This window comes from Lagopus muta, chromosome 16 (assembly GCF_023343835.1).
Source record: "Lagopus muta isolate bLagMut1 chromosome 16, bLagMut1 primary, whole genome shotgun sequence".
NCBI classification, from domain to species: Eukaryota; Metazoa; Chordata; class Aves; order Galliformes; family Phasianidae; genus Lagopus; species Lagopus muta.
The window spans coordinates 8310285-8323665 of NC_064448.1; the positions used below are offsets into that span (position 1 = coordinate 8310285).

At 39.4% G+C, this 13381-nt stretch overlaps 1 protein-coding gene across 7 annotated transcripts in view; it reads right to left on the reverse strand.

Annotated features, from left to right (window-relative positions):
• The window catches only part of EYA2 (EYA transcriptional coactivator and phosphatase 2), a 90110-nt gene that overhangs the window by 46029 nt on the left and 30700 nt on the right, over positions 1-13381 (reverse strand). For all 7 annotated transcript variants that reach the window (XM_048963112.1, XM_048963108.1, XM_048963110.1 and 4 more), the window contains exons 2-4: positions 6933-7051; positions 2073-2121; positions 1329-1471 (exon numbers count right to left, since the gene is read on the reverse strand). In XM_048963112.1, coding sequence (XP_048819069.1) covers positions 1329-1471; positions 2073-2121; positions 6933-7041 — 301 coding nt within the window. In that variant the 5' untranslated portion in view covers positions 7042-7051. The remainder of the gene's footprint in view (positions 1-1328; positions 1472-2072; positions 2122-6932; positions 7052-13381) is intronic.

Genomic DNA, 13381 nt, shown 5'->3' on the forward strand with positions numbered 1-13381 from the left:
GGAGTTTTTCATATGCTGTGCTGAGTATCTTAGAGAGGGTGTATGGGATGGGGGAGGGAAACCACTGCTCAAGGATGCTAAGAGGTCATCCACAGGATTTATAAGCAGCATATGGGCCTGACACATGTATGCCCTAAAGACTCAAGGCAGTAGCAAATGGCTCTACTTTCACCTGCTCTAACAGGACAACTGTTCAGAGTTTGTCTTGGAAATCAGCCAGCTGATGCAAACACACAAGTAGCTCCAGGAAAGGGTCTCAAAACATTCCTCTCATCATCCTGGTAGACCTTCATCTCTGCCAAGACCATTTCCCTGACCTTCCAGACTATTGCATTGAATTTCCCTTCAGGAAAAGTGTTATCAAAGGCTGTATAAAATCTTGTTGGGAAAGGATACTGCGTTTGCCAAGCAAATGAAGGTGTTTAAGAGTGTGAGAGAAACCAGCAGCAGAAACAGAACTATGAAGCTGCAATACTCAGCACTCATGAGATCAGCTCGGAATGAGGAGCCTCAAAACTTTCTGTTAAAGAACTGTGCCTAAGCAAGAGCAGTATCCCTTTGGTCTTCAGGAGTGGAAAGAACTTCCCAATTGCCTCAACAGCATGCTATTTCCATGTACAGCTTGAAGACATTTAACACTTGATTTGCCAGGCTTTCCACCATTAGGAGTGCTGGTTTTCAGTTAGTTCTCTGCCCGAATCTTCCAGCTGCTCCCAGCCCAGCACCATCTCCCCACAGCTGCTTGTGAGGCTGGTGTAGGGAACAGAAGCTGACCAGGGTTAGAAATTCTCATGGCACTTATTGCTAACAACCATTCATTTACACACAAACAGTCTTCCAAAACCAAAGTACTCTGTAGCTTTTCACCAATGCCCTACTTTGCTTTGTGTTCCAGATTTTCTGTAATAGCATACAGAATTTTTTTCCTAAAGTAGCTTTTATTATGGAAACCCCAGGAGAAATCAAAGAAGGCAAAACGAACTTTACCTAAGTAGCATATTCACCGCATTGTACTGAGTCATGGCAACAGTTACAGTTCCTGCTCATAAGTGGAACATCCTACTGAACCTGACTTTTTCATACTGTTTCCTATCCAATTACTCACCAACCTTAAGTAGTTTGTAAGACCGTATCCCAGGATATAAGGAGTTGACAGCTCAAAGTAATCCTACCATTTTTAACAGTCAGCTTCTCCTTCAAGACTAAGAAGTGAACACTCCCAGTATAGAAATAACTTTTCATTCTAAACCTTAAGTCTTCAAATAAGTTTTTCTAGGAGCAAAAGGAATAAGACACACTCAAAGGTAACATGACATCAGGGTACTTACTGTAGGAAGGTATGCCATAGGGCTGCGCTGGAGGAGGGTAGGAAGTGTATGCAGCAGCCTGTTGGATTCCTGCACTGTACTGAGTCTGTCCATATGTTGCCATTGTTGGGAAAGACTGGACTGTCACTATATGGGGATAATGTCTATTGAGAACAAGAAAACAGAAGGTCTAAGACAAAAGTTACTGCACAATCTTCTAGAGCACATGGAAAACATTTCTAGATATTTTGATAAAGCACAATCCAACTGTGATGGTGAATATTTTGGGAGCTCAGAATTTACTAGGCTGGGGCAAAAGTTTCTTTTAGTGCATAGCTCCTGATATAAATTATTAAGATTAAGGTGCCTACATGCATAGGAAATTTAGGGCAGTGCAAAATACGTGCAGGTTAGAAAAACCTCAATACTCTGATTATTGTGTTTCATTTTGAGTTTGCCAAACAACACATCATGAGAAACCTCTGGCATTTTTATGTATTCCTCTTGATCACTAATAAACAAAGCAACATTCAAAGTGATAATGTTTGGATTCCCACGGGTACAAACGTACAGCACATGGTACCTCGAAACTTTCATTCCGTATTTAGCAAGATTAGGGACTATTTCTTCACTGAGCCTGAGACATACAGAGGAACAGGTGGATAGGCTTAAGACAAGTGCTTTTTAAGGTGACAGAAGTCCACATAAGACGTCTGTTTTGCAAAATATGGTTTTTAAATGACAGCACTTGGCAGGAACACTCACTTTGTTGAGTAGAGATGGAGAGGACACTGTGGTGCTGCTTTGCTGTTGCCTGGAAAACAAAATTAAAGGGTCTTAGAGTTTCATGATGTTCATTTCTACAGCCAAGATGATACCACTGTTTTTACAATTGCTGGTTTGAGAAAAACAATTAGGAGTAATTTAGGAGATACTGTTTTGGAGTGAATCTCCAAAGAGATGAAAAAGATAAAGCTATTATATACTTAACAACAAATAAATACAATTTTATTTAACTGATGGTACTACTGATGTACTGAGTTGCTATTTTCTTCTTCTCATACAACTGATGTGAATCATGAAGTTGGGCTTTGGTAGGATGAATCATACATTAAAAGCTATAAAGGCAACTACAGTGATAACTACATTGATTTGACTTTTTTTGACACTGTCCTAAACTGTGACTCACTTTCTTGAAAATAATAAAATGCTAAAACATGCAAAGACAAACAAAATAAAGAAGTTTATCACTTTTAATTATCAGCCCTGATTTTTTGCATTAACTATAATCTACCTTACTGACTTGGCAATAATCAAAAACAGTAAATGAAACCAGTAGAAAATATATCAAACAAGTAAAATGTGCAAGATGCTTGCCAATGTATCAAACAGTCCTGCAACACCAGCAAAAAAAAAAGTGCCCCATTTTTATCTGGAGAAATATTTATGCTTAATTAAGCATATTTTAGCAATTATATAAGCATATTTTAGCAATTAAGCATTTGCATTAAGCAATTAAGCATTAAAATAATCTAAATTAAAACCTGTAAGTTCCCTGCAAATTGTACTGAAAATACTGCATTTAAATGCCACCATAAGTATTACGCAGATTGCCATCATTATGCCGTTCAATTTGTGATTCTCTGACCCTGGTTGGAGTCAGTGTTATTACAGCAGTATAAATGCCAACACACCTTCACAATTATTAATAATGATATTAGGCACTGCACACCCAGCCTCTCTATCTGCTGTCTGTATCAATCAGCACATCAGACTAATTGCATGCAGTTTCTCCAGGGAGAAGAACATCAACCATCCCATTCTCTGCTGACTGTAGCACCACCACCCTCCACATTTATCATGCAATTTGTTACATGCGATAGGAAATAATACCCAACGTTGGGCAGATCTCTCCAAAACAGGAGCACAGGCTGAGTGGAAAGGCAGAGTCCTGCAGCGTCCCCAGTGCTGCACATTGCCATCACCAGGCAGGAAACATCCACAGTGCTGTCCCATGCATCGTCATGGACATAGCCACCATGCTACAGATGCGTTATCCTCAGTTCAAAGTTTTCAAAACAGAATCACTTCGTTTGTTCAGCAGTTTGTAAGTTGGCAAATTAAACATTTAAAGTGTGGTTTATTTAATGAAATATGCAAATATATGTAAGGTCTAAATAAATGCAAATAGTCCTATGGGTCTGAGTAACTTGTTATGCCATAAATCTGCAGAGAATTTCCAATATGATTTGACTGCTTGAATATGAAATATTCATTCCTTCCGTTTTAACACTCTTTTATAAATGTTCTTTCTTCAGCAACTCTTTTTTCACAATATTTTGCATGGCTTTATCATTCTACATCATAACACAACAATACCACTAATATATTTTTTAAGAGAGGTATTCAATCTGATATATTTTTTCAAAAAGTAATTTGTATTGAAAGTCTGTTTTCATCCTTGCTGACTTATGAGAGCAAATAAACGGAAAAACCCCTATGGAGGTACATGAGTCTTAACAGCAACAACAACAAACGAATTACAATAATTTTTTTTAGAATGTTAATTTGTATATTGTCTCCTATATCTAATAACAACAGTGCAAAAAGAGCTGCATTTTATAAGAAACAATTGTATTTCCTTAAAAGATTAAAATACCTAGAACACACACTTCCTTCAAAAAGGAGACCCTTTTGTCATGAACCTAGCCATCTTCAGAGATAATTAACAAAATTTAAAAGAATATCATGTACTCCTTTCTCTCTTCTCTGGGATAACTGTAGTGTTTAATAACTACACTTTTGGTTAGAACAGATCAGAAATGTTACTGCAGCACTGAGTTACTTTAGGAAAAATGGCTTTGGCAATAAAGGCACTGATGACCAGGGGAATACATTTCAGAGTGAGCTGGGAATGACTACACTCTGCTGCTGCTAAGGGAAAAATGTAACTCGAGTACATCTATCTGTGCTGCAAACAGACCTCATCTGCTCACAAGCCTATGTGCTGAACTGTAATGTCTTTCCTAGAACCATGCTGGATGCCTGCTTCACCCTCTTCTCCTTGCTGGGTATTAAAAACAAAAACTCATCCCAATACAGCCACTGTGATAAAATACACTTTTATCACCCCCTCTTTGCTCTCACTTCCCTGAAGTACTATTCTGTCCCATACCCTTCTTATTGTACCCATCTGCACAACAAATTCAAGCCTGGCTTTTCTGATCCCACTTCTCCCAAGCTGTTCCCCAGTTCCGCAAGAGCTCTCCCTCAGGCTGATCCCCAAAACCCTACAGAATGATAAGGATCACATCCACAGTCCCCTTGGGTCTTCTTCCAGGGCCCTCTGCACTACCTGCTCTGCACACCAATCCATTCACAGAGGAAGCTCAGGCAGGAGGACGGCACATCAGCTGCAAGGGCAAGAACTGTGAACCCTATCACCCCACCTCACTCTGTGGGCAGTGACTGGAACAAAGCCATAAAGAATTCTCTATGCTCTTACATTCCAGAAAAACCTGACAAAACTAAAGCCCAGCAGCACCCCTGCCCTTGTTCCTTTAGAATGTGGCTAATACAAACCTATTTCCACAGCAAGAGGCAGATATTTTATTTAAAATATGTATATATATATCAGAGTAAAGCAAAGTAAAGGACTGTGTTATATAAATGCATATACATATACAAACACATATACAGGTACAGGAATAGCAGGTATAGAAAAAAAGACCGCTTTTAAACCCAAAGACAAGCTTACCTGACTCACCTTGATACTCGCAATGAAAAGATTGCTTTGACTTACCTGAAAGAAAATTGTTTAGGCAATTAGATTTTTAGATTCTTAAAACAAAAACTATACAATTTCTATCAATCTGTCCCTTATCACCCAACAGAATTGTATTAGAGAAATACATACATGTATTAGCATTTTAATTCATTTCATTCATATTCCATATTTGAAAAACAGAAGGGCAGTTAGAGCACAAGATTAATGGCTTTTCTACTTAAAAAATACTGTATTTCAGATTACTTTTTCTTTTAGTTTTGAAACTGGTAAACACAGAATAAATAGCAAACAGGGATTCACTGTGTACGAGTATGCAGTATACTGCACTCTCACTGTCAAAAGTACAGGTTAAAGCTGTTTGCTCCTACCCAAATGTGTAGAGCTACAGGCAGAATGTGTGTTTGAAAGTTATAGTGATATAGTTGCAGATTTCCTAAGATCCATTGACACGATGAAGTACACATCTGACACTGCAACTACAGTTGCTAAAATTAAAACTATGTGTAATATGGTGCATATATTCATCTGCATTCATTGCACTAAGAGCTCAGGCAGTATGGACTGACAAAAACACAAGTATTTTCCTGTTCACCAAATTAACAAGAGGTATTTTCAATTAAAGGAACATAATTATGGCATAACAAGGGATCAACCTGTAAAACAAAAATCAAAAGTAATATTTCTGTAAGAAACTTATCAACATGAGCTGTCACTGGCATATTGGCGTTTTGTGGTACAGGTGCTCTGTTGGCTTATATTTACATTGCACAATATAAAAAACAGTTCCTGCACCAAGGCGTTTACAAAATGATGTATTTTAAAATCATTTCTAGCACTAATCTTTTCTGCAAACACATATGTTTAAAAGGATGTTTCCTTTAGATTGTTATCCCTTTGACTGCTCCTGTAAATAGGTAATCCTGATGTTTGTGTTTTAATCACACTATTTCTAATGCCTTAGCATACAGTCAAGCAAAACTTCTCCTTGGCTTTTAAGAGTCTATAAATTAAGGGTTAAACATACTACCACTACATAATAGTCAGTGCCTTTTGCTAACTCCCCTCCAACAGGAAGGCTGACAGATTCTGACCGCAGCAAACAATAGCTGGGATTGTACTAGCAAGAACTAGTTCAGCTGCATCACTTGCCAATAATTTTTTTAGCAGATTTAACATTCTTCTGTTTCCTTCTCTTAAACAGTATGATGGGGGGAAGGAAGAGGAGGAAGAGGAGAAGGACAGATAGATTTCCATCAGAGCTTCAACCACTGACAGAATTTATCCTTCGTACCTGCCAAATGTGAAACTTCAGACCAGACATCAGCAGGACAAACCATTTGGAGATGACAGCAATGATCTCAGAGTGATACAAACTGGGGCACAGGGCTGCTTTGGCAAAATATTTTTTGGCTACACAGTGTGCTGTTGGGCCTGGGAGCCCCTGGGAGCCACACTCCACAAGCAGTAGTACAGCCATCCCTGGGGCCGGGGCTCTAGTAGGGTCTAAACCAAAAGTACCAGCCCTACACAAAACACGTTTTATACTTGCACTTATTCCAGTGAACAGATCTACAAGTGTGTGCATATGTTTACACCCACAATACACAGATCTCTGTTTATGTAAAACATTTCAACTCTGTTTGCATTCAAATTATTTTTGAAGGGTTCAGCCACAACTGGAGTGACTACAAATATTCTCAAACAAAAACCCCAATTGCTCACTATGCAATAGAACTAACTGTTAGAAGCAGAAGCCCTGTGTGTGGCCATCTCCCTTATTTTATATACATACACATAATGCCAAAGCAAATAAGCAGTAAACAAAAGAAGTAGCCTACCTTCTATGTCATCTGGAGCCGTGGCATAAATGTTAGTAAGGTTAAGCTTCAGTCTGTCAGGGCACTCTCTATTTACAGTCAGGCTGGGTGATATCACTAGATCTAGCATTTCCTTATACCTAAAGGAAAACAAAGGAAAAATATAATTTATTCATTAATTATGCATGCTTACTAATGATTCAGGTTTTTTTCCCTAAGAGTATAAATATTAAAGTTGGTTACCTAAACCCAGGCTTCATATAAATTCCACATAATAACATTCAGTAAAGTTTTCATCAAAGGTAAATGCTGAATTGAAATGAGGTACTTGTTTCCTTGGAGATTACACCCCCCTGATTAATGCTTTCCCTTTCTTCCTGGATTTTGCCACCCAAAAATTAAATTTCCTTATCTCTTCCATGCTACCAGCACAAGGATTTACACACCAGCATCTAATGAGCCTCCAGAACAGACTAAGAGCTGAAAAAGAAGCTGAGGGCGGTAAGCAGCACTGTGTATTCTTACAAAATACTAAGAAGGTTAGTACTGGTGACAGGAGAGGTTCAGGTGTTTGGGCTAATCCTGGTACCTACTGGATATGATTGTGTTTAGGCAATGAAGGCCTACACTACACATCACACAAACAGTTCAGACAAAAGAGTGAATAAATTGTTATTTCATATCTTACACACAACATGAATATGTCTATTCGTACAAATTCCTCAACTTTCAATAAACATGCCCAACTCCATCTGCCTGGCTTTTCAGAAAGGGGCTTCAAAGGAACCTGCTTAAAATAGAGCTGCTTGTTCCCCTTCAAGTGTTTAATGTTTTAGATGGGCACCAAGACCAGTCATTAAGATGTGTATGCATATGTTTGCAAGGTTGGGTAAAGACATCTACGTGAGCACAGTAAGGAAACTGTGAGCTCTGTCAGATACCTGAAGACAGTGTTTAAGCAAGGCAGCTTTCCTAAGCATATTTACTCCCACACTGTTGTACCCCTGTTCCCTAAGCAGCCAGTGACTGCAGATAAAACTATAAAGATTCACCAACCAAAGGAAATCTAAAGCTACACTTGCTAGTTTTCTTTCTTTTTTCTAAAAAACAAACAAAAGCAAACAGCCCCACACACTATGCTATAGAAACTTATCTGAATTTTCTAAGACTACACCAGAATACCAGCACAGCTTTTTGGTCAAGTCCTAAACAAATGACGAAAAGAAAAGGGTTTGAAAGTGCAATGTTCTTTTCACATTTCAGAGCCACATCAAACAGGTCCCCAGAAGCAGAACTGTGCTATTGGAGTAGGGGGAGTAAATGGAAGAGAGGGGATATGGAGGTGAGAAACGTGAGGTGCCTGGCAGCAGCCTGCATGGACTGCCCTTTCTGTCAGCGCCAGACATGCCTGCACAAGGAGCTGCACACCTGGTCCTCAGGCAGGGGCATCGCTGAGCTGGTCCCTAAAGGCAGCAGGTGGCACAGCAACAGCCCAGAAGCAGCACACAGCATATACTGCACAGCACACCCGAGGTGTCACTGCATTAAGGACAGCAGCATAGAAATCTGAATTCCTGACATTAGGCTTCCGCAGTACTGACCTAGGCAGCTCTGTGAGAAGCAAGGACATTTGTCTTAGTTTTTCTCTTTTAATACTCACCTATGACTAACTACCACCTTTAAGAAACAGAACAAATTGCATCATTTTATCTGAATTTCTCCAATCACAGTGGCATAGCCATGAACAACGTGCACAGCCCCTGCCTTTCTCCAAACAGAGTCTGGACACTCTCTGTCTACCTCCCTTAGAAGCCCATGTGGGCATATGCATTTTTGCCATCAGTGCAGCATCAAATCCAGAGGTTGTTCAGGGCTGCCTGATTACATGCCATGAAGGAGATCTGAAGTCAGTGGTGAATGAAACTGGGTAGAAATGCAGTACTCAGGATCTCTACTCCCTAATTGCTGTCCCCTATATTAGCTTAAAAACAGTGGTGCTTTATAGCTGGATCTTTGTTGCCAGAGGACTTCAAAGTGCTTCACCTTCAGATATGTCCTGTAAGCTCTGCAGATGCAGACACTAAGATTAAGCAAGACAGAAGTATGAATGCAGATGCAAAGGGGACACCTGCAACCACTGTCCATGTTACCAAATGTATGAAAATGCAATGAGGCTTTAGATTTGAACAAGGACACAAAAACAGTCCCCAGCTTTAAAAATACCATCCTAAGACGCAGCCTAATAGCAGAGCTAAAGCAGGAATTCAGGACTCCCCTCACCTAATCCTAAACAAAACACAGCCCGTCAGAAATTCTACTCAGTCCTAACAGCAGTGGAACAAGTGCAGGCAGGGACTTCACTGAAGCACATGTGAGTCTGATCTGCAGGCAGCTTCAAGCCAGGCTGACAGGCAATAAGAAATGGCTGCAGCCCTTCTGCACACTTTGCCTATGCCAGAGGAAAAGGAGATTTTCTCCTAAAATGGTTAATCTCTCTCTTTTGACTGCACAGCCAGGCTGCAAGAGAGAAAGGAGTCAGGAAGGATGTGGTGGTCCTCATTTCTCTAGAGGCAGGAACGAGTTGCTTGCTCCTTCAAGCAACTACGGTTCCTAAAATTCCGTTTTCACGGGGAAATTACTTTCTTCAAATCCTTTGGCACCAAAATTAAATTTTTGCTTGCACTGCTGAAAAAGCAGGGTTACATTTTATATTGGGTTTTCTTTTCCACTGTAAACAATGTCTAATTTTTTCTTTATTTCCTTAACACTGTTACCTGACAGGAGGAAAAGCACTGCCATCCCAAATCCTGTCAAGCTAGGGATGTTCTACATTGTTTCTCAGATAACACGTGCCCTTCAACACAATCTCAAACCCCATCATTCATGACACTGACCAGACTGTTGCCAAGTGAATGGAAGCAGATGTTAAAAGGGAAATGATATTTTATAATGATTAATGCACATTAATTACATCATTGTTCAGAGATTTCATTAGCTACTCTCTTGGTTTTGTTCTGTTCACTTTTGAATGCAAAGGCTCACTTGTTTTTTTAACATTTTCCTTTCTTTCTCTTTTCCCCCCTCTCAGCTCCCATTTTTCTTTAGAGCACGCATTAGCTGCATGTACAAACGGGTAGCTCTCCACAGAAAATCCTGTCTGGCTGTGCATGTCATGTACGTGTTTGCTCTGTGAGTGGCTTTGCCTGTTCTGCATGCACCATTACCGATTTGTTGATATGTATTTCTTGCTTACGTACTTCTACACAGGAGTTCCCGAAATTCCGGTTTTAATGATGGCAATCAACTGAAAATCTTTAATAAAGTAATGGATCCTGGATAGGATTTAGCGTAATAAATGACATGCTGGAGCACAGCTGACGAAAATATCAGGTCTTTGTTTGCTTTTTAGAGCAAAAACATTTTCTGGCTAAAGTAATATACAGTAAATCAGTAGTAAATTTGCTGAATATGAGCTTTTATTAAAACCAGTGATGGCAGCATCTAGCAAGCTGGGCTGACAGACATCTGGAAGAGCTTTTGGCTTCTATAATTAAGAAGAACCTTGTGTGAATTTGATGCTCAGCTTTTCCATTAGAATCCCCTACTCAAAAAGCAGTATTTTGCCCTTAGAGTTGGCCCACAAACCTCTGCCAAGAACAGAGACTTTTCTCTTTAGTGATGTTTATGAATAAAAAAGAAAACCATTTTCCATCATTCTGAAGATAGGAATGCCAAATTAAACATTTCAAAGTTTCAATTTTTTGGTGAAGGTGTCGGGATAATTTACAAATCACACTTTCTTTTACAATGAAGTTCTGAAGGCAGTGGTGCCAGTCCCCAGCTCAAGACCATCAAGCATGAGCTGAAGATCAATACAGTGAGCAATCCCAGGGCTTTCCAGCACAGCACTCAAAGATAGGAGTAAATGCAACACCAAAGCATAACCAGCGTGGAGACTGAGTCAGCAAGGCCCTCTGGGTGCTGATCGTGCTGAGAACCAGATAGCAGCCTGATGGATTATCTTTTGAAAGGTTGAAACAGGTAACCACCATGGTGGTGTGGTTACTCCACAACAAACTCCTGCCCTTAGGAAAAACTCTGATCCTACACTGGGAAAGATAAGATACTTAAAAGTTTTTTCACAAGGGGAGAAGCAAATCTAGAAATGATTCTCCCTGAAACAACCCGATGTGATGATCTCAATTTTTACTGATCTGGGTAGCGGCCAAATACAAGCTCAAACACTAAATCTTCCCAAACATATGTATGTGCCAGCACAGAGCCCAAGGCAGGACTGGTACAAGCCAAGCCCTCAGCGTTGGCTTTGTTGGAAAGAGAAGGACTAGAGACATACTTCAGCCTAATTACAAGAGTTGCCTTTTTGTCTTGCTTCCATGACTTTATCTGGTTTTCATTATTTGAACAACTGCTTTCACCTTTATTCTTAAAAAAAAAAAAAAAGTGCAGATGACTAAGCAGAAAGCTTCAACTTTACAACCCCAGTGCTTCTCATCATAAAAAAGTCTGATTTTCCACTTTGTTTCAGAGTGAATTACCAAAATGTAGCTGCAAAACAGTGAGATGCCATCTTCCTCATTCCCTCTGATTCAGAGAAACAAAAAAACAAAAACAGACAACAAAAAAAGTCCCAATCCTACATGTTTGTCTACCTTTGCTAAGAAGATAAGAAGTACTATAAGATTCGTTGTTGATGGTTCCTTTTTCCTTGGGTCAGATTTTCAAAAGCACCCACTATGCCTCATTAATTTTCTCTGGGAATTAAGTTTTACACTTTGAATAATTGCATTCCCTGTTTCATCCTGCTCTCACATACAAAAAACCAAATTATTCATAAGCAGGGAAAACATTACTACCTCACTGTCACCTTCCAGGTAGTACAACAAAGGGAATCTCCCACACTGAAGATTTTGGCTACATCCACCCTTGTATTCCAGGGAAGCTACTTTTGTTTCTTCTGTCAGTGCATTCCTTCTCACGCTGTTTGGAGCCTTCTCTCTATCTATAATAGATCCTTTATTCCTCACACTTCAAGAACTCAAAAATGCTTCAGCAGGCGAAAACCACTACACTGTTTTCTCTTTCATGATGAATCTTAGCTCATTCACGAGTACAGCTGGTAGATGTATGCAGGAAAGGCTGAACAGACACAAAGTTAAACCTGAGTTGGCATTAATGCTTATGTACAAGACTGACAGTACAGTCCTGATGACAAGACATCCTTTCAAGGTGACCTGCAGGGCAGTGTGCCTCGGGCTGTTGATACTCCTGAGAGATACCTTTTGCTGCTATAATCGGACAATAAAAGCAGTAGTGATGTCTGGTTTTATCATTGCCCAGCCCATTGCAGACACAAAAAATAAGACAACTTGCAGTAGAACAGCATCTGTGGGTGGGGATGCATAAGTACATTATTCACTAGCACTGAGTATCTCAGGGTATGAATTAGAACAAAAGGAACAGCAGAAAAACTTTTTGATAAGATAGGCAATGGACAAAACACATCTGAAATGAAAAATGAAGTGCAATGCTCTCCAGCTATGCTTGCTTACATCACTCATCACTGCTCTTCTATACATACATCACTCCACCTCAAAATCTCACTGTTGGCCTTCTGAAATGTACCTTTTCTTTAGCCCAGCACTGGAGTAGCTCGCCACACTCATACAAGCTAAACTCTAATAAAGTATCAGAGATAAGCACATATTGCTTCAGTTTAAGCAAGCAAACAAAAAAACCCAACCTTTTTGGGCTCTTATTTCAAGAGTCACCCAAGTCCTATATAACTATTAAGCTTGTTAATTCAGTAATGCAATTAAGAAAAAAAATCACAAGGAGAAACTGTCCTCCCACAAACAGCCCTTTTCCACAATAATTCCGTGTATATCTAAAATTATTCACCTAAGAAAAATATTGGTTTGGATTAAAATTAAAATTTCCAAATTCCTTTTTTTTTACTGTTATGTTAATTCTGAACAGTTTTAGTAGCTGAGAAAAGAGATCACAAAGGAGACCATTTCTGTCACAGTTCTGAAATCACTGTTGTTTAAACATAACAAAGTATGCCAACAGCTCAAAAATCTTTCTCCACTTTTTTATTTTTTAAGGCAACAAGTCTTTCTGAGTAAAATTTCACTTCCATTGGAAGTCTCTGGTTTTGCTCCAACTCACTGAGTAAAAAACTGATGAAAAATCCTATCACGTGAATTTTGAGTCAACTTCATCTGTTTTCAAAGGGATGCCTGCCTTATGGTTTTTGAGTGCTTGAGACTGGCAAAAATAATTGCATGTCTCATTTCCCTGAATGTCCTCAATTTCAGGAAGTGTTGGCTTGCTTCACCAGGCTTCTTCACCTGCTATTACAGAGTGCTTTTCTATTACTACCCTTTTTCTTTTTGAAGACATGCTGTTTCTTGTCTCAGACCTGTTGATTTAAACAAAGCATGCTGTCT